Source organism: Lepisosteus platostomus, chromosome 6, assembly GCF_059453375.1.
Source record: "Lepisosteus platostomus isolate fLepPlt1 chromosome 6, fLepPlt1.hap1, whole genome shotgun sequence".
NCBI lineage: Eukaryota > Metazoa > Chordata > Actinopteri > Semionotiformes > Lepisosteidae > Lepisosteus > Lepisosteus platostomus.
The window spans coordinates 16,671,171-16,692,459 of record NC_142616.1 but is presented as its reverse complement, the minus strand read 5'-3'; the positions used below and the strand labels follow the sequence as shown (position 1 = coordinate 16,692,459).

The following is a 21,289-nucleotide window of genomic DNA, read 5'->3' as shown; positions in this document are numbered from 1 at the left end:
AAATCCCGGACGAGCCCTTTTCCTCCTCTTCCACACTCCTGGGACCTGATATCCACATCACCTCGCAGCGTCTGCTTACGGCAAACGATGGAAGGTGACTGATGACTGAAGGAGCCTGGTCAATCCTCATCACGTGGCACAATGCCAGCGTGCAGTCAGCTGTCCAAGGCGGCAACCTCGTTGCTCGTTCAAAAGAACACGTCCTGAAAACTCCTCACCGCTATGTGGTAAATGAGCACCGCGATCGCTTGTCGTCATGCGCCATTACTTGAGAAATGCAGAAGCAAAAACCGCCCTCTCTCAGCCACCGAAACGTGTGCGGGGCTCGCCTTGCGCTCTCTGTGCCTCGCATATTTGTGGAGCTGTCTGCTCTTCTTTCTGTTGAAGTACTCCAAATACTTCACCGTCCTGCAGAGCGTGATGTGCTCGCTGACAGCTTTCAATATTTGAAGGAAAACTACGAGCTTGATGGCTCGAATGGGAATGTTAAGCAATCGTTGATCAAACGCACGTCTTCTAAGGATTCGTGAGAGTATTCTCACCACCGTTTTCACTCGGATATACTTTTCATTTGCTAAGCTGCCAAATCGGACGAGAAAATGCCGGAGACGCACTCGGTGCAGACTGAGGTGGGGAAGGAGGCGTGGCCCTTTAATGCTTGACAGCTGAAGGACGTTGAGTGGAGGAGAACCTATCAGAAGTCGCAGAGGCTAAAGGAGAGCACCTGGCTCCCAGAGCTCCAGACTCGCACCTGGAGGATGCGGGCATCGATCCCGCTACCTCTCGCATGCTAAGCGAGCGCTCTACCATTTGAGCTAATCCCCCTCGCTTCAGGCCTCTCGGCATCATGTCTTACCGCCCGCTGCCCTTGGTCTGCAAGGCAGTCCTTTCAAGTGCGATGAAGACGCACGAATAGACCTTCCTTGCCTATTGTACGAGCTGAACTTTTGTGCTCCTCAATTCAATGCTCTTTCCATCAACTCATCTTGTCTTTTGACGCTTGGGGTTTTGCGCTCCTTTGACTCTCGGCATATCGGGTGACTTGAAACACTGAAGTTGTTGCTTACGGAGTGTGGAACATTGTTTTGCAACTGTCATGACGCTGTGTGAGCCTTTCATCGGCAACAGGGGCAGGCTGACAGCAGCGCCAGCGAAAGTTAGGGCAAATTTGTGGACTTAACTCTGAATGTGAGTGTTATGTAGGAAAGGGGTGCGGCTTTGCTCCTCTCCCGTGTAAAGGTGACGCTTTCCACGTGGTAGGCACGCAGACGTGTTTCTGAGCGAATAGTTGCTGCAAGTGTCTGAGAAGAGCAAGAAAGCGAGTGGCCCTGCCCCGTGTGAGGATCGAACTCACGACCTTCAGATTATGAGACTGACGCGCTACCTACTACGCCAACGAGGCCAGCTGCGGCACTCGTGCCGGAAAGTTTGCCTCACAGGGATTTCAGACGCCTGTTCCCTAATCTTGCGACACCCACTGCTGGGTGTTGCATTTGCCTTTTGATCTCACCCGAAACGTTGGGGCTTTGTTTCTGTCGCGAGTCTGTCTTTCACAGCTCACCTAGCACAAGTCTCTCTGGCTGAAATGGCCTCTCTGCTTCAGCATCGTGCCCTCACTCAGCCATTAAAGACATCACTCGGACCTCTGACATGCTGCCATGAAGTGTCAAGAGAGAGTGGCGGAGACGCACTTAAGCCAGAGAGAAGATGAAAAGGGGGCGTGGCTGCTAAACGCTCCACACTCTCCTCGCAAGGCGTGATCAGGGGTTAAAGGACACCTTTCGGCACACCGAGCGCTCAGCGTACACCTGGAGGATGCGGGCATCCATCCCGCTACCTCTCGCATGCAAAGCGAGCGCTCTACCATGTGAGCTAATCCCCCTCACTGTCCCTTCCTCCTCGGCGTCGCCTTGTGCCGCTTGTTCCCCTCTTACCGGGCGCCGTCCACTGCCCTTCGCCTGCAAGGCAGTCGGCTTTCTTGACTTATTGATGAAGGTCTGACGGGACGAGCGAATGACGCCTCCCCCCGTCCTGCAGCTCGCTGACAACACAGAAGCGGAAGAGTCGCTGTGGCTCGTTGGTCTAGGCGTATGATTCTCGCTTTGGGTGCGAGAGGTCCCGGGTTCAAATCCCGGACGAGCCCTTTTCCTCCTCTTCCACACTCCTGGGACCTGATATCCACATCACCTCGCAACGTCTGCTTACGGCAAACGATGGAAGGTGACTGATGACTGAAGGAGCCTGGTCAATCCTCATCACGTGGCACAATGCCAGCGTGCAGTCAGCTGTCCAAGGCGGCAACCTCGTTGCTCGTTCAAAAGAACACGTCCTGAAAACTCCTCACCGCTATGTGGTAAATGAGCACCGCGATCGCTTGTCGTCATGCGCCATTACTTGAGAAATGCAGAAGCAAAAACCGCCCTCTCTCAGCCACCGAAACGTGTGCGGGGCTCGCCTTGCGCTCTCTGCGCCTCGCATATTTGTGGAGCTGTCTGCTCTTCTTTCTGTTGAAGTACTCCAAATACTTCACCGTCCTGCAGAGCGTGATGTGCTCGCTGACAGCTTTCAATATTTGAAGGAAAACTACGAGCTTGATGGCTCGAATGTGAATGTTAAGCAATCGTTGATCAAACGCACGCCTTCTAAGGATTCGTGAGAGTATTCTCACCACCGTTTTCACTCGGATATACTTTTCATTTGCTAAGCTGCCAAATCGGACGAGAAAATGCCGGAGACGCACTCGGTGCAGACTGAGGTGGGGAAGGAGGCGTGGCCCTTTAATGCTTGACAGCTGAAGGACGTTGAGCGGAGGAGAACCTATCAGAAGTCGCAGAGGCTAAAGGAGAGCACCTGGCTCCCAGAGCTCCAGACTCGCACCTGGAGGATGCGGGCATCGATCCCGCTACCTCTCGTATGCTAAGCGAGCGCTCTACCATTTGAGCTAATCCCTCTCGCTTCAGGCCTCTCGGCATCATGTCTTACCGCCCGCTGCCCTTGGTCTGCAAGGCAGTCCTTTCAAGTGCGATAAAGACGCACGAATAGACCTTCCTTGCCTATTGTACGAGCTGAACTTTTGTGCTCCTCAATTCAATGCTCTTTCCATCAACTCATCTTGTCTTTTGACGCTTGGGGTTTTGCGCTCCTTTGACTCTCGGCATATCGGGTGACTTGAAACACTGAAGTTGTTGCTTACGGAGTGTGGAACATTGTTTTGCAACTGTCATGACGCTGTGTGAGCCTTTCATCGGCAACAGGGGCAGGCTGACAGCAGCGCCAGCGAAAGTTAGGGCAAATTTGTGGACTTAACTCTGAATGTGAGTGTTATGTAGGAAAGGGGTGCGGCTTTGGTGACGCTTTCCACGTGGTAGGCACGCAGACGTGGTTCTGAGCGAATAGTTGCTGCAAGTGTCTGAGAAGAGCAAGAAAGCGAGTGGCCCTGCCCCGTGTGAGGATCGAACTCACGACCTTCAGATTATGAGACTGACGCGCTACCTACTACGCCAACGAGGCCAGCTGCGGCACTCGGGCCGGAAAGTTTGCCTCACAGGGATTTCAGACGCCTGTTCCCTAATCTTGCGACACCCGCTGCTGGGTGTTGCATTTGCCTTTTGATCTCACCCGAGACTTTGGGGCTTTGTTTCTGTCGCGAGTCTGTCTTTCACAGCTCACCTAGCACAAGTCTCTCTGGCTGAAATGGCCTCTCTGCTTCAGCATCGTGCCCTCACTCAGCCATTAAAGACATCACTCGGACCTCTGACATGCTGCCATGAAGTGTCAAGAGAGAGTGGCGGAGACGCACTTAAGCCAGAGAGAAGATGAAAAGGGGGCGTGGCTGCTAAACGCTCCACACTCTCCTCGCAAGGCGTGATCAGGGGTTAAAGGACACCTTTCGGCACACCGAGCGCTCAGCGTACACCTGGAGGATGCGGGCATCGATCCCGCTACCTCTCGCATGCAAAGCGAGCGCTCTACCATGTGAGCTAATCCCCCTCACTGTCCCTTCCTCCTCGGCGTCGCCTTGTGCCGCTTGTTCCCCTCTTACCGGGCGCCGTCCACTGCCCTTCGCCTGCAAGGCAGTCGGCTTTCTTGACTTATTGATGAAGGTCTGACGGGACGAGCGAATGACGCCTCCCCCCGTCCTGCAGCTCGCTGACAACACAGAAGCGGAAGAGTCGCTGTGGCTCGTTGGTCTAGGCGTATGATTCTCGCTTTGGGTGCGAGAGGTCCCGGGTTCAAATCCCGGACGAGCCCTTTTCCTCCTCTTCCACACTCCTGGGACCTGATATCCACATCACCTCGCAACGTCTGCTTACGGCAAACGATGGAAGGTGACTGATGACTGAAGGAGCCTGGTCAATCCTCATCACGTGGCACAATGACAGCGTGCAGTCAGCTGTCCAAGGCGGCAACCTCGTTGCTCGTTCAAAAGAACACGTCCTGAAAACTCCTCACCGCTATGTGGTAAATGAGCACCGCGATCGCTTGTCGTCATGCGCCATTACTTGAGAAATGCAGAAGCAAAAACCGCCCTCTCTCAGCCACCGAAACGTGTGCGGGGCTCGCCTTGCGCTCTCTGCGCCTCGCATATTTGTGGAGCTGTCTGCTCTTCTTTCTGTTGAAGTACTCCAAATACTTCACCGTCCTGCAGAGCATGATGTGCTCGCTGACAGCTTTCAATATTTGAAGGAAAACTACGAGCTTGATGGCTCGAATGTGAATGTTAAGCAATCGTTGATCAAACGCACGTCTTCTAAGGATTCGTGAGAGTATTCTCACCACCGTTTTCACTCGGATATACTTTTCATTTGCTAAGCTGCCAAATCGGACGAGAAAATGCCGGAGACGCACTCGGTGCAGACTGAGGTGGGGAAGGAGGCGTGGCCCTTCAATGCTTGACAGCTGAAGGACGTTGAGCGGAGGAGAACCTATCAGAAGTCGCAGAGGCTAAAGGAGAGCACCTGGCTCCCAGAGATCCAGACTCGCACCTGGAGGATGCGGGCATCGATCCCGCTACCTCTCGCATGCTAAGCGAGCGCTCTACCATTTGAGCTAATCCCCCTCGCTTCAGGCCTCTCGGCATCATGTCTTACCGCCCGCTGCCCTTGGTCTGCAAGGCAGTCCTTTCAAGTGCGATGAAGACGCACGAATAGACCTTCCTTGCCTATTGTACGAGCTGAACTTTTGTGCTCCTCAATTCAATGCTCTTTCCATCAACTCATCTTGTCTTTTGACGCTTGGGGTTTTGCGCTCCTTTGACTCTCGGCATATCGGGTGACTTGAAACACTGAAGTTGTTGCTTACGGAGTGTGGAACATTGTTTTGCAACTGTCATGACGCTGTGTGAGCCTTTCATCGGCAACAGGGGCAGGCTGACAGCAGCGCCAGCGAAAGTTAGGGCAAATTTGTGGACTTAACTCTGAATGTGAGTGTTATGTAGGAAAGGGGTGCGGCTTTGCTCCTCTCCCGTGTAAAGGTGACGCTTTCCACGTGGTAGGCACGCAGACGTGGTTCTGAGCGAATAGTTGCTGCAAGTGTCTGAGAAGAGCAAGAAAGCGAGTGGCCCTGCCCCGTGTGAGGATCGAACTCACGACCTTCAGATTATGAGACTGACGCGCTACCTACTACGCCAACGAGGCCAGCTGCGGCACTCGGGCCGGAAAGTTTGCCTCACAGGGATTTCAGACGCCTGTTCCCTAATCTTGCGACACCCGCTGCTGGGTGTTGCATTTGCCTTTTGATCTCACCCGAGACTTTGGGGCTTTGTTTCTGTCGCGAGTCTGTCTTTCACAGCTCACCTAGCACAAGTCTCTCTGGCTGAAATGGCCTCTCTGCTTCAGCATCGTGCCCTCACTCAGCCATTAAAGACATCACTCGGACCTCTGACATGCTGCCATGAAGTGTCAAGAGAGAGTGGCGGAGACGCACTTAAGCCAGAGAGAAGATGAAAAGGGGGCGTGGCTGCTAAACGCTCCACACTCTCCTCGCAAGGCGTGATCAGGGGTTAAAGGACACCTTTCGGCACACCGAACGCTCAGCGTATACCTGGAGGATGCGGGCATCGATCCCGCTACCTCTCGCATGCAAAGCGAGCGCTCTACCATGTGAGCTAATCCCCCTCGCTGTCCCTTCCTCCTCGGCGTCGCCTTGTGCCGCTTGTTCCCCTCTTACCGGGCGCCGTCCACTGCCCTTCGCCTGCAAGGCAGTCGGCTTTCTTGACTTATTGATGAAGGTCTGACGGGACGAGCGAATGACGCCTCCCCCCGTGCTCCAGCTCGCTGACAACACAGAAGCGGAAGAGTCGCTGTGGCTCGTTGGTCTAGGCGTATGATTCTCGCTTTGGGTGCGAGAGGTCCCGGGTTCAAATCCCGGACGAGCCCTTTTCCTCCTCTTCCACACTCCTGGGACCTGATATCCACATCACCTCGCAGCGTCTGCTTACGGCAAACGATGGAAGGTGACTGATGACTGAAGGAGCCTGGTCAATCCTCATCACGTGGCACAATGCCAGCGTGCAGTCAGCTGTCCAAGGCGGCAACCTCGTTGCTCGTTCAAAAGAACACGTCCTGAAAACTCCTCACCGCTATGTGGTAAATGAGCACCGCGATCGCTTGTCGTCATGCGCCATTACTTGAGAAATGCAGAAGCAAAAACCGCCCTCTCTCAGCCACCGAAACGTGTGCGGGGCTCGCCTTGCGCTCTCTGCGCCTCGCATATTTGTGGAGCTGTCTGCTCTTCTTTCTGTTGAAGTACTCCAAATACTTCACCGTCCTGCAGAGCGTGATGTGCTCGCTGACAGCTTTCAATATTTGAAGGAAAACTACGAGCTTGATGGCTCGAATGTGAATGTTAAGCAATCGTTGATCAAACGCACGTCTTCTAAGGATTCGTGAGAGTATTCTCACCACCGTTTTCACTCGGATATACTTTTCATTTGCTAAGCTGCCAAATCGGACGAGAAAATGCCGGAGACGCACTCGGTGCAGACTGAGGTGGGGAAGGAGGCGTGGCCCTTCAATGCTTGACAGCTGAAGGACGTTGAGCGGAGGAGAACCTATCAGAAGTCGCAGAGGCTAAAGGAGAGCACCTGGCTCCCAGAGATCCAGACTCGCACCTGGAGGATGCGGGCATCGATCCCGCTACCTCTCGCATGCTAAGCGAGCGCTCTACCATTTGAGCTAATCCCCCTCGCTTCAGGCCTCTCGGCATCATGTCTTACCGCCCGCTGCCCTTGGTCTGCAAGGCAGTCCTTTCAAGTGCGATGAAGACGCACGAATAGACCTTCCTTGCCTATTGTACGAGCTGAACTTTTGTGCTCCTCAATTCAATGCTCTTTCCATCAACTCATCTTGTCTTTTGACGCTTGGGGTTTTGCGAGCATTTGACTCTCGGCATATCGGGTGACTTGAAACACTGAAGTTGTTGCTTACGGAGTGTGGAACATTGTTTTGCAACTGTCATGACGCTGTGTGAGCCTTTCATCGGCAACAGGGGCAGGCTGACAGCAGCGCCAGCGAAAGTTAGGGCAAATTTGTGGACTTAACTCTGAATGTGAGTGTTATGTAGGAAAGGGGTGCGGCTTTGGTGACGCTTTCCACGTGGTAGGCACGCAGACGTGGTTCTGAGCGAATAGTTGCTGCAAGTGTCTGAGAAGAGCAAGAAAGCGAGTGGCCCTGCCCCGTGTGAGGATCGAACTCACGACCTTCAGATTATGAGACTGACGCGCTACCTACTACGCCAACGAGGCCAGCTGCGGCACTCGGGCCGGAAAGTTTGCCTCACAGGGATTTCAGACGCCTGTTCCCTAATCTTGCGACACCCGCTGCTGGGTGTTGCATTTGCCTTTTGATCTCACCCGAAACGTTGGGGCTTTGTTTCTGTCGCGAGTCTGTCTTTCACAGCTCACCTAGCACAAGTCTCTCTGGCTGAAATGGCCTCTCTGCTTCAGCATCGTGCCCTCACTCAGCCATTAAAGACATCACTCGGACCTCTGACATGCTGCCATGAAGTGTCAAGAGAGAGTGGCGGAGACGCACTTAAGCCAGAGAGAAGATGAAAAGGGGGCGTGGCTGCTAAACGCTCCACACTCTCCTCGCAAGGCGTGATCAGGGGTTAAAGGACACCTTTCGGCACACCGAGCGCTCAGCGTACACCTGGAGGATGCGGGCATCGATCCCGCTACCTCTCGCATGCAAAGCGAGCGCTCTACCATGTGAGCTAATCCCCCTCGCTGTCCCTTCCTCCTCGGCGTCGCCTTGTGCCGCTTGTTCCCCTCTTACCGGGCGCCGTCCACTGCCCTTCGCCTGCAAGGCAGTCGGCTTTCTTGACTTATTGATGAAGGTCTGACGGGACGAGCGAATGACGCCTCCCCCCGTGCTCCAGCTCGCTGACAACACAGAAGCGGAAGAGTCGCTGTGGCTCGTTGGTCTAGGCGTATGATTCTCGCTTTGGGTGCGAGAGGTCCCGGGTTCAAATCCCGGACGAGCCCTTTTCCTCCTCTTCCACACTCCTGGGACCTGATATCCACATCACCTCGCAGCGTCTGCTTACGGCAAACGATGGAAGGTGACTGATGACTGAAGGAGCCTGGTCAATCCTCATCACGTGGCACAATGCCAGCGTGCAGTCAGCTGTCCAAGGCGGCAACCTCGTTGCTCGTTCAAAAGAACACGTCCTGAAAACTCCTCACCGCTATGTGGTAAATGAGCACCGCGATCGCTTGTCGTCATGCGCCATTACTTGAGAAATGCAGAAGCAAAAACCGCCCTCTCTCAGCCACCGAAACGTGTGCGGGGCTCGCCTTGCGCTCTCTGTGCCTCGCATATTTGTGGAGCTGTCTGCTCTTCTTTCTGTTGAAGTACTCCAAATACTTCACCGTCCTGCAGAGCGTGATGTGCTCGCTGACAGCTTTCAATATTTGAAGGAAAACTACGAGCTTGATGGCTCGAATGGGAATGTTAAGCAATCGTTGATCAAACGCACGTCTTCTAAGGATTCGTGAGAGTATTCTCACCACCGTTTTCACTCGGATATTCTTTTCATTTGCTAAGCTGCCAAATCGGACGAGAAAATGCCGGAGACGCACTCGGTGCAGACTGAGGTGGGGAAGGAGGCGTGGCCCTTCAATGCTTGACAGCTGAAGGACGTTGAGCGGAGGAGAACCTATCAGAAGTCGCAGAGGCTAAAGGAGAGCACCTGGCTCCCAGAGCTCCAGACTCGCACCTGGAGGATGCGGGCATCGATCCCGCTACCTCTCGCATGCTAAGCGAGCGCTCTACCATTTGAGCTAATCCCCCTCGCTTCAGGCTTCTCGGCATCATGTCTTACCGCCCGCTGCCCTTGGTCTGCAATGCAGTCCTTTCAAGTGCGATGAAGACGCACGAATAGACCTTCCTTGCCTATTGTACGAGCTGAACTTTTGTGCTCCTCAATTCAATGCTCTTTCCATCAACTCATCTTGTCTTTTGACGCTTGGGGTTTTGCGCTCCTTTGACTCTCGGCATATCGGGTGACTTGAAACACTGAAGGTGTTGCTTACGGAGTGTGGAACATTGTTTTGCAACTGTCATGACGCTGTGTGAGCCTTTCATCGGCAACAGGGGCAGGCTGACAGCAGCGACAGCGAAAGTTAGGGCAAATTTGTGGACTTAACTCTGAATGTGAGTGTTATGTAGGAAAGAGGTGCGGCTTTGCTCCTCTCCCGTGTAAAGGTGACGCTTTCCACGTGGTAGGCACGCAGACGTGGTTCTGTGCGAATAGTTGCTGCAAGTGTCTGAAAAGAGCAAGATGCTCTGCCCTGAAACTCACGACTTTCTGAAGATGAGATTATGAGGGTGCGAGAGGTCCCTCATTTATAATGAATCCAAAGTAACAGCTGCTGCCCTGTAGTCTTTGGTGATGTAGGGGACTAAGGAGAACACCAAATATTAGAACGTTTCTGAATACAGTGGAAATAATATCCCCAGTCAGAAATGAACTTGCATCAGTCGCTTGAATTTTATTGTAATATTTCCCTAAAATTGCTTTATAGACACACCACAAATATACACAATGAAGTTTATTAATTCATGTTTATTAATCAGTGCAATTTAACAATATATTGTAATGTCTATAAGATTCTATATTTCATCTGATAGATGTAGAGCCTTTAGTATGCAATAGTAAATTTTCAGAATTCCTGGTTAATTAAGAACAAAAATTAAATACATATTTAAATTCAGTGTATGTCTTAAATGTGATCTGCCCCCTCTGACTGTTAACTTAATAGATTTGTTACTTTTTCATTAGGATGGTACTCTACACTTCTGAGTGTGAAAAGGGATAGGATTTGGGGATTCCGAGTGTAACGTTCGTAGGCCAGTGCAAGGACACGTCCTCTTTTTAAAAGTCATTATTTAAGACAGTTGTGAACAGTCTCACTTCTCCCACTCACTCACAAGGTCAGAGGAGCAGATCGTTTCAGGTCATTTTAGTTCACTGCAGTTACAGAGGTCTCTCCTGTGTAGCATTATATGACTTACAAGTAAAAAACAAATTGTAATTGCAAATTTATTGTATTTGCAGCTCTAAAAAGATCAACTTCAGAGACTTCTGTAACAGATCTTTTCAGGTCAGTCCTCTGACCTTGGGAATGAGCCTCAGGAAATTCAGAGCAGCGTGTTGCTCGCCTCTCACTTGCTCTGCGGACCGGTCCAGTAGGAGCCGCACAGTCACTGGGACGTGTGCTCTCCTACACCGCCTTGCAGTACAGTACAGAACAGGAGGAGTCTCCTCTTCCGTCTGCAAGACTTGCAGCACTCTGGCTGTGTAGAACTGGACCACAGCCACAGGACAGAGAAGGGGCGGTGTTCCAAAGAACTACCGTAAATAATCACTTTCAAAAAGATGCAGAAGGTTCTTTTCTTGAACGTACCCTTACATTTGCCACCACAACTTAATTCTCTGTACCCCCAAATCCCCAATATCCCTGCTTTCCCCCGAGAGACACAAGTGTATAGTGTCCTGGCACCCTTTCCTACTGCTAGGCGGTGCAGTCGGTTACAAAATAAAAGTAACTCCGTTATTGAGGCATCGTCATTCCCTGACACTTCCATGGCCCAGTGTACAACACTGGACACACACCTTTGGAAATGTCTGATAGGACACATTTTGTGGATATCAGAGATGAACGGCTGTTAATAAAGACCCTGCCCTTCACAAGCACTTGAATGTTCATTCAACCTCTGGGCGAAGCCATTTCCAATTGGGGCTCCTTCTGGCCAGTACCTATTCCCACAAGTAGCTCCAGTCGTTGGGATGCTGGATGCTGGAATGACAGATGACCCAACGGGTGATGTGCTTGCGTGAGCCTCAGTTACCTGGTGTCATGGGATACCAGCTCTCAGGCGATTACAGCAGCTTTATTTCTTCTGTCAGCTGGAGATAATCAGGGACTTTACCAAGCTCCCTCGGTAACAACAGCACAGCGAGAGATATTACAGCAATCTACAGCTAGTCCATATTAGGAGAGCAGGACGAATGACTGGAGACAGTTCATCACATCCTTTTACAGAATACACTTGGTTACAAAACAGATCATGACCCTTCTGCCCTTTCTATTTCCCCATAGGATCCAAGAACAGTCAGTGTTAGATTGCAAGGCCTAAGGAGTTGTTTCAGACCTTGCACAGGGAAATGTAAATATAATTAATAATAATATATTTAGAGGTTTCAGGTTTTGCAGTCTTATTTTCCAATAATAGAAAAACATCGAGACAGCAGTTAATTAGTACAAGTACACATCTCATTTCATTTCAAGTACACCTGTACTTCACCGGGTGCCAACAGCGTCTGAAAGCGATGGTTGAACGGGGATTGATTTCTGTTGTTTAAGTTGTGGTACAGTACGTGTTGCCAACTAAAGCTCAAACGCTCTCTACAATCTTTGGCTGAACGTGGATCTTGTAGGTCAAACTAATGTGTCGTGACTGAGGATGCCTCTTCTTCATGTCTTTGAACAGCTTCCGGTCCATTTCGTCCAGCAGCCAGCCCAGCAGAAGAACATGCTGGATTCTGGGGAGCTGCGCGATGGCCCTCACAAAGGCGACGACCAGGCGGGAAGAAGGTTTCATCAGATGAGACACGGGTCTGGAGATGTCCACCTTCACCAGGTTACTCAGGCGCCCCAGACAGTGGAACAATTCCTGCCAGCCTCTTTCTGTGGTGTTGATGCTGTGGTCTATAATGAGTTTATGAAGTCCAAGGAAATGGCCATTTTGGGTTGCCTTTGCTAAAAAATAGATTTATATTTGTTTACTACATGGAATACAGTTGTGGTATTGCAGCTGTAGGTAAGGGCAGCTAATCAAGCTAATCAGCTAATTTAATTCATTTGAATGTCATTTCCACAAATTAGTTATCTAAATTTGATATAGCATTACCATGAAAATCTATTTTTACTGTTTAAAAACAGTAGTATCAACCAAGATAATGTTTTCCTGATAGATAGGTTTAAACAATATTATTTTTTTAGAATACTAATACTACCATGTTGTTTATATTTCTAATAATAAATCTTCAATTGCATTGAAAAATGAAATGCACTATTGTTAGAAACAGAACTACTGTTTTATTACAACAATCCTAAATCAATAGGATAACAATTCTGGCATGAAGCTTATCAAAAATTAGAAAAAGCTCAATTTTATGATTTCCTATGCCTGATTAAAATAACTAAAAGCACTTACTTTATTTAGATGTTTTGAATGTTTTTTAACAGACATACTGTAGGATGCATCCTAAGCAATGTATTTGAAAAATTACATAGAAAACAAAAAATATGATAAAGTAGAGAGTTATGTTTCTGAACCTTCTGGCTGCGTTCTGTGACCCATCCACTTCCTAACCAGAATATCCCACATGGGGTCACAGGGGAGCTGGAGCCTATCCCAGCAAGCAACAGGCGTAGGGCAGGATACTCCCTGGATGGCACACCAATCCATTACAGGGCAGACGCACACACACTCTTGACTTAGGCTAATTAACCTACCAGCATGTGCGTGGAAGCCCACATCAACACAGAGAGAACATACAAATGCCACACAGATAGCATCTTAGGAACTGAACCCAGGGCCCCAGCACTGACAGGTTTGATTTAGTTCTTATTTTTACACCATTTGAAAATCATACAGTAGGCTTGTCATAACAAGCACTTATTCTGTTGCAGATCTATTCTAAACGTAAAGGATCTTGGTACAACTTACCAAATGTGACAAGACTGTCATCGTTCAAACAGGAGTGCATTCGAAGGGACCTCAAACACGGCAGAGTTTGACAAGCTTTAATAATCATCTCAGCTGCCTCCTTCATGCCTCTTCCAAATGGCAGATGCAAGACTTCAAGGTTTTTAAGTTTCTGCAGAGCACAAGCTGAGAACACAGATAATTAGCAGCACTTTACTCAGCTCTTTTCAGGACGGCCTATCCCTTCAGGACATTCAGTCTCTTTACTATACGTACTGTACAAATATGTGCAAGAGGGGAGTGAGTCAAGACAAACTGGAGGTTCTTGTCTGGACCACATTTCCCAGACTGCTGTGGGGTGTGAGCTGCTGCCCGCTGTCACTTGACCCTTGACCTGCTGGTGGAAGATTATTGGTCAGGTGTCAGATCACAGAGAAGGAAGCTCAAGCTTCCAAAAAACAGTTGCTGTGCTTTCTGCCATTTGAAGACAGACGGCAGATCCTCCGTTAGGCTTTGTGCATCTGAGGGACCAAGAGAAAGACACAGAGGACAGAGCTGCAAGGTTCTGGAAGTGTTTAGTATGAAGAGACTCAAGGAAATGTTTTTTGTTGGTGAAGAGTCACAGAGAGAGAGAGACTGGAGTTAAGAGTTGTTCGGTTCTTTGAGGAGGGCAATTAGCTTAGCTGCCCACTCCTGATAGTGAGGGACTGAAAAAGAGTTAGGCTTTTACTTTGAAGTTTTTTATTTCCCTGGACTATGAATAAACAGTGCTGTTTCTGAGCCTTATGTCTGTATGTCTGTTTCTCTGCATTAGCCTGTGTTTCAAGACTGTTACAACAAGTCCAATGGACAGTCAAATGTTTTCATCATTTGGTTTTCCATTGCAGGGCACATATAGATGCCAGCTGTAGATACTTAAATGTTTTATAGGCACACATACAATACAATATCTATGCGGTGTATTTTTAAAAATTGATAATTCTGTAAACCAAATTCATCAATCCATTTACTAGCCATGTTATCCGGTATAGGGCTGCGTGGCAGCTGGAGTCTATCCCAGCAAGAAACAGGTGCCTGGCAGATACATCCTGGATGTATCTAGATGTGCACAGATCTATATAACCTACCAGCATGTCTTTGGACTGTGGGAGGAGACCAGAGCATCTGAAAGAAACCCACACTAAACCGAAGAGAACATGCAAACTCCCCACAGACAGAACCCAGGTCCAGAATTAAACCCAGGGCTCCAGAACTGCTAATGCAATGACAGGCAATGCCAATGTCCCAACAATACACCCCAGGGAGCCAACGTGCCACCCATGCAGAGCAAGCAAACTGATTTTAGGTCAACACAATCATGCCCAACATCTCGAAGAAATTGGAGCTGAACTGCATATCAACCAATCAATTAGCCTATATTAAAAAAGTCATAGAACTTAAGATCAAATCATGAATATGTTACAGTCTCATTGTCAATAAGACGAGTGGTTCACATGAAAGCTTCAGTAACTCAGCGAGAAGTGCCTGGCCTTTCGCCAAGTCAGTTTCCACCTACCAAAAGCTGGCATTACTTCCACAGAGTCAAACACTTCATTACACAGCTTCAGCACTTTCAGATTTGTGAATCTCCCCAGCTGTGCAACTGAGAAAAAAACAAAACTTTACAATTAGCAGAGATCACAACTACAACTCTTACATTTTCTCTTCTATTAAGTCCAGAAATAGAATACCCTCTGAACAGTTTGATCTGTGAAAAGGTTGTGCAGGGGAAATAAACCTAAAATCACAATTTATTTTACCTTTATTTACACACTGTAAAATACGTCTTCCAAGTGAAAAACAAATGGTCAGACGCTCTGAACAGTAATTGCAAATGAAAATGAAATAGAAACTCTGGCTGGGCATCTTCAGAATGAACAGTGAAATGTGAACCAAAGAGCACAGAAGGAAACTATGAGAGTGCAGAACAAGATTCCCAGGCATGTTGTTGAGGATAATGCCCTGGATTCAAGTGTTTCATAGCAAAAGCAGTTAACTACTCATGCAAGTTACATTCTGTCTTATATTTCTAATTGATTTGGGATGAGCTGTAGACCTTTGTTTTTATTTTGACATTATTTTGTCAGTAATATGTGAAAAAGTCTAGGCCAGGGTGACTAGTTTTGATAACCTCTATAAAACCCGCTGGATAAGAACTGCTAGAACAACAATCTGGAATGTGATCCATAAGAACATGGCGCAGACTCATTGGCAGAAGGAAACGGCTCACCAAAAGAGCTCAGCTGAGAATCGGTAAACACTATGCAGCCCAGTTTGAGCTCCTGCAGGCTAGCGCAAGGCAGGGCGCCGATGATGCCTTCCAACCCAGGACAGGAGTCACTTTCCAATACAAAGCTGGACAAGAGTGGGAAATGTGCGAAAAGCCACGCTAAAACAGAAACAAAAAAACGAAACAAAAAAATCAGAAGCTTCATACTGTTACTGGTGCAGACGATGACTGGCCACTCCTCCTGAAAACCACAGCAGCTGGTTCTTTCACCAAGCAGGGCAGTGCAATCACGTTGCAATAATACAGTAGGATTTTTCCCAATAATAATTACTGTATATTGATTTGACCTCAGCATTGTCCTTACCTTGATTCATTTTGGTCTTTGCATTCTTAATTTATCTGCTTGTGCCTTTTCAAACAATGCTGTGACAACACCCAAAGTGCATTCTATTCCTTCGTCCTTTAACTTTTCATCAGCACTTTTGTAAGACTTACATTTTGGTTATTTGTAAGCATTAATGTAGCTTCTACTTGTCACACACTATCGAATCTATAAAGGGAAGGCTGTAGTTGATTACATAAATGAGTTTGGAAATTTTAGATGAAATGCAGTTAAGGCAGATATTTAGATTCATGCAGCAATGTTTTTTGCATTCGTATTGCTCCAAGGAACACATCTGTTCGGTCATGTTAAGTGTTTTTAAAGACAAAATGGTTTGATGTATTAGAAGAAAATGCAGTCCAAACGCCCATATTTGTTTGCTCTGGCACAATATTTTCGGAATCATGTTTTGATCACCTAAAAAACAGTGCTTCCCAGTCTTGGTCAGGAGTAGCCATTCATTCCAACAGATCTTTGTTGGTCTGACTCATCCATCCACCCTTTTCCTAACCACTTATTCCAGTTCAGGGTTAGGGTTAGCCTTGTAGCACAGTGGCCCTGGGTTCAATTTCAGTGCTGTCTGCATGGAGTTTGCATGTCTCCCTGCGCTCATGTGGGCTTCCTCCAGGTGATGCAGTTTCCTCCCACAGTCCACTGGCAGTGCTGGAAGGTGAACAGACCCCGATCTGAGTGTGCATGTATGCTTGTATCTGTCTGCTCTGCAGTGGGCTGGCATCCCGTCCAGGGTGTATCCTGCCTTACCCCTGTTGCTAGATAGGCTCTGGCTTCCTCACGACCCTGTACTGTATAAAGCACTTTAGAAAATGGGTGGATGGATGGATTAACCTGATCTTACCTAATATAGTGTCTTCCTCTTGTATGTTAATATTCAAGTACAGTTTCCTTAGAGTAACCACCTTGCTGAATCCAACTGGTAGGGCACACAAAATTCCAGAAGATGGACCCAGTACTAATTTCAGTTCCTCCAGTTTTGAAAATGTGTCCATTTGACGGAGTAGCAATTCTGGAAAATTAGAAAAGGCGGTTTATTTATTAAACTGTAAACTAACAACAGACAACTTTCTGTAGTAAAACCGTGTTCAATATTCGTGATTTCGCTTCTTTGCACAAAAGTGTTATAAGGTTATACAATGTTATAAGGCACAGCTGCGCTAACATGATTTAACAGGATTCTGGAGCACTGCATCCTGGGTAATGCTTCAGTTGTTCAGTTTCCTTCAGGAAAGCGTAAGTGGCTTGTGTGTGGACCTGTTACCAGAGCAGTGCGTGTGCGTGACTCAGTGTTGTGCTGCCAGATAAAAGAAATGTTATTAAAACAAATACCTTCCATGTATCCCTAAGCTATCAGTTTCAATTCACTTTCCTGTCAGTTATTCCTGTGAGGTAATAAACATCATTACAAGACGATAGTGCTGCATTTTTTAACAATAATAAAAAGGAGATTTAAAAGGAAAGAAAATACACACAACAACGAAAAGAAAAACTAAGTCCAGTACATGGTAAGCTGTTATACAGCAGTGATCTTATTAGTTTGCACATACAGTAATTAGAATTACAGGGAGGACGGAATGCTTTTCTGAAGTTTTCAGTACTTATTTTCTTTAAAAATACTAATAACTAATATCACTGATAGTTAAAAGTTATAACAAAACATTATGGTTTTGTGAACTGTGGAACCACACATTATTTCCCAGCAAGGCATTAAGTTCCATGTTTGAAAATTCACCATCTGAGGAGACCTCAAGCCACCTAACCCTCATAAATACCGAAGTGTTACTGTACACTGTACTAGTACACTAGAGGGCACAAGTGAATTTCAAACTGGCTTTTTTACGAAAGCAGCTGTGGAACATGATAGTGTTAAAGCCGATACCCTGACTTCATTCAAGACAGCTGGATGAGGTCCTCCAGTCAGGAAGGGAGGCACTCCTTTACACAAAGGGATGTGGAAGCATGGAACAAGCTAAATATTCAAGTTGTTTCACAAATGGAAACCACAGGGAAATACATTTAAAAATGAGCATGGGAGACAATAGCTCACAAAGGGTGGTGGGATAGTTTTCTTTCAGGAAACAATTGGATGACATCCTGGGATCAATTCACTACTAGCTGCCAAATAAAAAAGGTCAGAAAGCTGTCCAGCTCATGAGGAAAGCTATTCTACACCACACTATTTGATATATTAGATCTAAATTATACCTGAGTTACAGGGATTTTTAAGTGCATTTAGAAAATTACACATTATTCTTATTACTAAGATGCTAATTAAGCATTGTTTTTCCTCACTGCTGAAAGCACAATGCTAACGTGTGAGTCTAAAATCATCTGACACAGCATGATGGCAGACTGTTCTGTACATTGAACATACTACAGCAGTCTGATTCCCATGGATTCTTATAAACATAAAAACAAATTCTCAGAGTTTTAAATAACTTAAATAACATAGCCTACATAGAAAAGATCTGCAATGTGTTTAGAAATTCAGTAGGTATCTTTGTTATTGAATGAAGAGAAGCATCCTTATCCCTTCTGAAACAGTCAAGATATCCTTGAAACGGAGTTTCCTGACACTTGATCCGGGCCTGCTGACCACACCGTTACAACACAACTGACCTCTTACCTGGAATATCTGCTTTCGTGCAAAATAGTGTTAAGGACCTCAAATTGGTCAGTGAGCCAAGAATTGCCTGCTCTTCTTCACTCATTCTGTTGGATAACACAAGCAACCCCTTGACCTTTGCTGCATATTTTTCCAGAACAAGATGCAGTTCTTGAACTATTCCTGAACTGTCCAGGACATCCAGAACCACAGAGTCTGACAGGAAGAACAACAGGCTCAAGTTTTCCAGCTCTTTCTCCGCCAGTTGTCTCATCTGCACGATGGACACGTGCAGAAGGGGGATTTTATATTCATGTCTGTTGTAAGCCGAACACAGCACATCAATAAACTCCTCAGGTATGGGAGCAGAGAAAAAACTGAATGCCAAATTAAACAAATGATTAAATGTCCTTTTTGTAATTCTCAATCTCTCAGGATCACGAAATGAACCAGCGAACTCCTCTTCAACAGCCGGTGGTTCTGTTATTTGAAAGCGATCCTCATTCTCATTGAAATAGGTAATTTCCTTGAAAAAATGGAGGTGAAAGCTCTTGATCCCCTTAATGCTCTCTGGATACTGATTTATGAAATAAAACAGTCCGTGTAATGGAATTTGGTTGATGAGAAAGCTTTTCCCTTTCATGCCCTCTGTGATTATTGACGAACAGGACGGTAAATACAGGGAGTCAATCAGCATTCTTAAAACCTGGTCGAAGAGAAAAGTATCTGTAACAGTGATGCGTAAATCTGGGGCGGCATTCATAGCATGCAGGAAATTATCAATATAAACCGGGATCTCAGGGTGATGAGTATGGAACGCTTTGATTGCCTCGTCAGCACTAAAAGCAGCGTTCTTGTTAATCCTGTTCAGTGTATAGTCCGTGACGATTGTAGCTGCTCTTTCTGACCTTGTAGAGGTGAAGGTAAGGAAATGCCCAAAGCATAAAAAAGTAGCTAAAGAATCTATCTCTTCTAAGTATTTCTGACTTTGTTCCCTCTCCTCAGGGACGCTGGAGGTCATGAGCTCGTTCATGCGCACCGCGGCCAGATACTCCTGGAAACAGACGTGAAAGACCCGATACACTGGCTGGATTCTCTGGGCTGTGAGTCTGTTCAGAAGCCCCAGCCTGAGGGCCTCTGGTTCCTTCACTCCCGCCTGGAGAAGGTCAGCCTCTGTGAATTCAAACTGCCCATGGAACTGCCCTCTCAGACAGAGCTCCCCCACGCTGGACACCGTGTCGACGCAGACACCCGTCTGCCCAGCGGAGTCTTTCCTTATGAACTGCAGGTAGCAGTCGAGGAGGCAGATGCTGGTAAACTCTCTGTTGGGGAACTTAATCCTTGACACACAGGCTGCTAACCCAAAGAGGGGGGTCTTGATGATGGGGCAGATGGCAGGGAATGTATATAATCTTTTGTAAACATCCTCCACTTGGACCATGTTAAAAGACAGCACACTCCGTAAGATGCGAATGGTGCAATGCAGAGGAAAATCTAGGATAGCAATCAGGAGCTCAGCATGCTTCCGGATAAGGTAAAGGCTTTGGGTTCTTACACCAACGATTACTGGGATTTTCCACAAGTGGGTCCGATGAATCAACTCCTCTATCAGCATGGGAAGAGGACTTGCATCCTTCCCAAATTCATCAAGCAGGAACAGGACACGTTCTCGATAATGACGGATCAATTCCCGGAAGGTTGACTCTGAAATACCCAGCTCCTCTTTGAGAAGATGATCCCTAAGTATTTCAGTCACGCTGAGTTTTTCAGGTTCACAGTTCAAGGGAATATAAAACACTAATTCAAATCGCCTCAGAATGGGACACGCCCCCTGAGCCCAGAGCATAGCTATCATTTTCAGACAGGCTGTCTTCCCACTCCCTAGCTGGCCCTCTAACACTGTGATGTTTCGCAGGTCTCTCAGCACTTCGGGCAGAGTGACCCGAGCAAGAGGAACGTTCCTGAAGTCCTTCGTCTCCATGACTACCTCCGTGTACAGCAGGCGGATATCAAAAGGAATATGGATATCGGAGAACGGGAAGGACCTGCTGAACTCCTTGGTTGCGTAGGCCTTCTTCAGGAGGAATTGCAGATTCCTGGCTTCCTTCTCCAACATATTTAATTCCAGCCGAGACTCTGAAATAATGATTAAATAAAAGACAACTGAACCAAGCTTGCATAATGATTCCTTGAATTGCATGTTAATCCTACAAGCTGGTAAGTTCATCAGTCAAATGAAACTGAACTAAACACTGTGCAAGACATTTACAAATGAACTGCAGGAAACGTACTGTATATTTTTCCCAATGCTGCTGCCACTATAGAGTGACACAAAAATGAATAAAGTATATAATGAGTGAGTAGAATACAGCTCACAGAGACAAATACATGAGTTCTGACCCAAGTATTGTCAAATACCAAATAAACTATTTACTACCTGTGGAAGACGACAGGAGAAGCTGGGCAGAAACACCAGTATCTTGATTGTGCTCCTTAAAAAGAGAAGACAGGCATCTCTAAATACACCGGTACATGCTGAAAGACCACTAGTTTCTTAGATTATTTTCTCAAATGCTAATATAAAATAAAGCCCTGAAATCACTGATGATATCTGGGAAACTTTGTGCCAATATTTCTTTTCATGTCTTCCTTTCATGATATCACTCGATACCTCAAATTTTTTAAGCGCTTTCACTTCCTGAGCGATATTTGATGTTTTCTCTAAGATTAGTGATTTACAGTATTTGGTCTTCATGCCTGATGCCTCTAAAATAATGTCTTGGAAAATCCCCAAAATTTCC

The 21,289-nt window shown here is 47.2% G+C and overlaps 1 protein-coding gene and 15 non-coding genes across 21 annotated transcripts in view; 4 read left to right on the top strand and 12 right to left on the bottom strand.

The window, feature by feature from the left end:
• Positions 1–752: 752 nt before the first annotated feature.
• Positions 753–825, bottom strand: trnaa-agc (transfer RNA alanine (anticodon AGC)). The gene has a single exon. It is a non-coding gene; the product is annotated as a tRNA-Ala (tRNA).
• Positions 826–1,329: 504 nt separating this feature from the next.
• On the bottom strand, positions 1,330–1,402 carry trnam-cau (transfer RNA methionine (anticodon CAU)). Its single transcript has one exon. It is a non-coding gene; the product is annotated as a tRNA-Met (tRNA).
• Positions 1,403–2,071: 669 nt separating this feature from the next.
• trnap-ugg (transfer RNA proline (anticodon UGG)) lies at positions 2,072–2,143 on the top strand. Its single transcript has one exon. It is a non-coding gene; the product is annotated as a tRNA-Pro (tRNA).
• A 1,294-nt stretch (positions 2,144–3,437) lies between these two features.
• trnam-cau (transfer RNA methionine (anticodon CAU)) lies at positions 3,438–3,510 on the bottom strand. The gene has a single exon. It is a non-coding gene; the product is annotated as a tRNA-Met (tRNA).
• A 407-nt stretch (positions 3,511–3,917) lies between these two features.
• Positions 3,918–3,990, bottom strand: trnaa-ugc (transfer RNA alanine (anticodon UGC)). The gene has a single exon. It is a non-coding gene; the product is annotated as a tRNA-Ala (tRNA).
• A 189-nt stretch (positions 3,991–4,179) lies between these two features.
• trnap-ugg (transfer RNA proline (anticodon UGG)) lies at positions 4,180–4,251 on the top strand. Its single transcript has one exon. It is a non-coding gene; the product is annotated as a tRNA-Pro (tRNA).
• A 735-nt stretch (positions 4,252–4,986) lies between these two features.
• On the bottom strand, positions 4,987–5,059 carry trnaa-agc (transfer RNA alanine (anticodon AGC)). Its single transcript has one exon. It is a non-coding gene; the product is annotated as a tRNA-Ala (tRNA).
• Positions 5,060–5,563: 504 nt separating this feature from the next.
• Positions 5,564–5,636, bottom strand: trnam-cau (transfer RNA methionine (anticodon CAU)). Its single transcript has one exon. It is a non-coding gene; the product is annotated as a tRNA-Met (tRNA).
• A 407-nt stretch (positions 5,637–6,043) lies between these two features.
• On the bottom strand, positions 6,044–6,116 carry trnaa-ugc (transfer RNA alanine (anticodon UGC)). Its single transcript has one exon. It is a non-coding gene; the product is annotated as a tRNA-Ala (tRNA).
• A 189-nt stretch (positions 6,117–6,305) lies between these two features.
• Positions 6,306–6,377, top strand: trnap-ugg (transfer RNA proline (anticodon UGG)). The gene has a single exon. It is a non-coding gene; the product is annotated as a tRNA-Pro (tRNA).
• A 735-nt stretch (positions 6,378–7,112) lies between these two features.
• On the bottom strand, positions 7,113–7,185 carry trnaa-agc (transfer RNA alanine (anticodon AGC)). The gene has a single exon. It is a non-coding gene; the product is annotated as a tRNA-Ala (tRNA).
• Positions 7,186–7,671: 486 nt separating this feature from the next.
• On the bottom strand, positions 7,672–7,744 carry trnam-cau (transfer RNA methionine (anticodon CAU)). The gene has a single exon. It is a non-coding gene; the product is annotated as a tRNA-Met (tRNA).
• A 407-nt stretch (positions 7,745–8,151) lies between these two features.
• Positions 8,152–8,224, bottom strand: trnaa-ugc (transfer RNA alanine (anticodon UGC)). The gene has a single exon. It is a non-coding gene; the product is annotated as a tRNA-Ala (tRNA).
• Positions 8,225–8,413: 189 nt separating this feature from the next.
• On the top strand, positions 8,414–8,485 carry trnap-ugg (transfer RNA proline (anticodon UGG)). The gene has a single exon. It is a non-coding gene; the product is annotated as a tRNA-Pro (tRNA).
• A 735-nt stretch (positions 8,486–9,220) lies between these two features.
• trnaa-agc (transfer RNA alanine (anticodon AGC)) lies at positions 9,221–9,293 on the bottom strand. Its single transcript has one exon. It is a non-coding gene; the product is annotated as a tRNA-Ala (tRNA).
• A 760-nt stretch (positions 9,294–10,053) lies between these two features.
• Positions 10,054–21,289, bottom strand: part of LOC148660816 (baculoviral IAP repeat-containing protein 1-like) — an 86,521-nt gene continuing 75,285 nt past the window's right edge. For 5 of the 6 annotated variants that reach the window (XM_088638023.1, XM_088638021.1, XM_088638019.1 and 2 more), the window contains 7 exons: positions 20,926–20,980; positions 18,510–20,624; positions 16,725–16,892; positions 15,487–15,645; positions 14,773–14,859; positions 13,239–13,403; positions 10,054–12,265 (listed from right to left, as the gene is read on the bottom strand). In XM_088638023.1, the coding sequence (XP_088494149.1) occupies positions 11,901–12,265; positions 13,239–13,403; positions 14,773–14,859; positions 15,487–15,645; positions 16,725–16,892; positions 18,510–20,624; positions 20,926–20,980 (3,114 nt within the window). In that variant the 3' untranslated portion in view covers positions 10,054–11,900. Of the gene's footprint in view, positions 12,266–13,238; positions 13,739–14,772; positions 14,860–15,486; positions 15,646–16,724; positions 16,893–18,509; positions 20,625–20,925; positions 20,981–21,289 lie in introns of those variants that run through there. The other variant, XM_088638022.1, reaches the window with a different exon arrangement.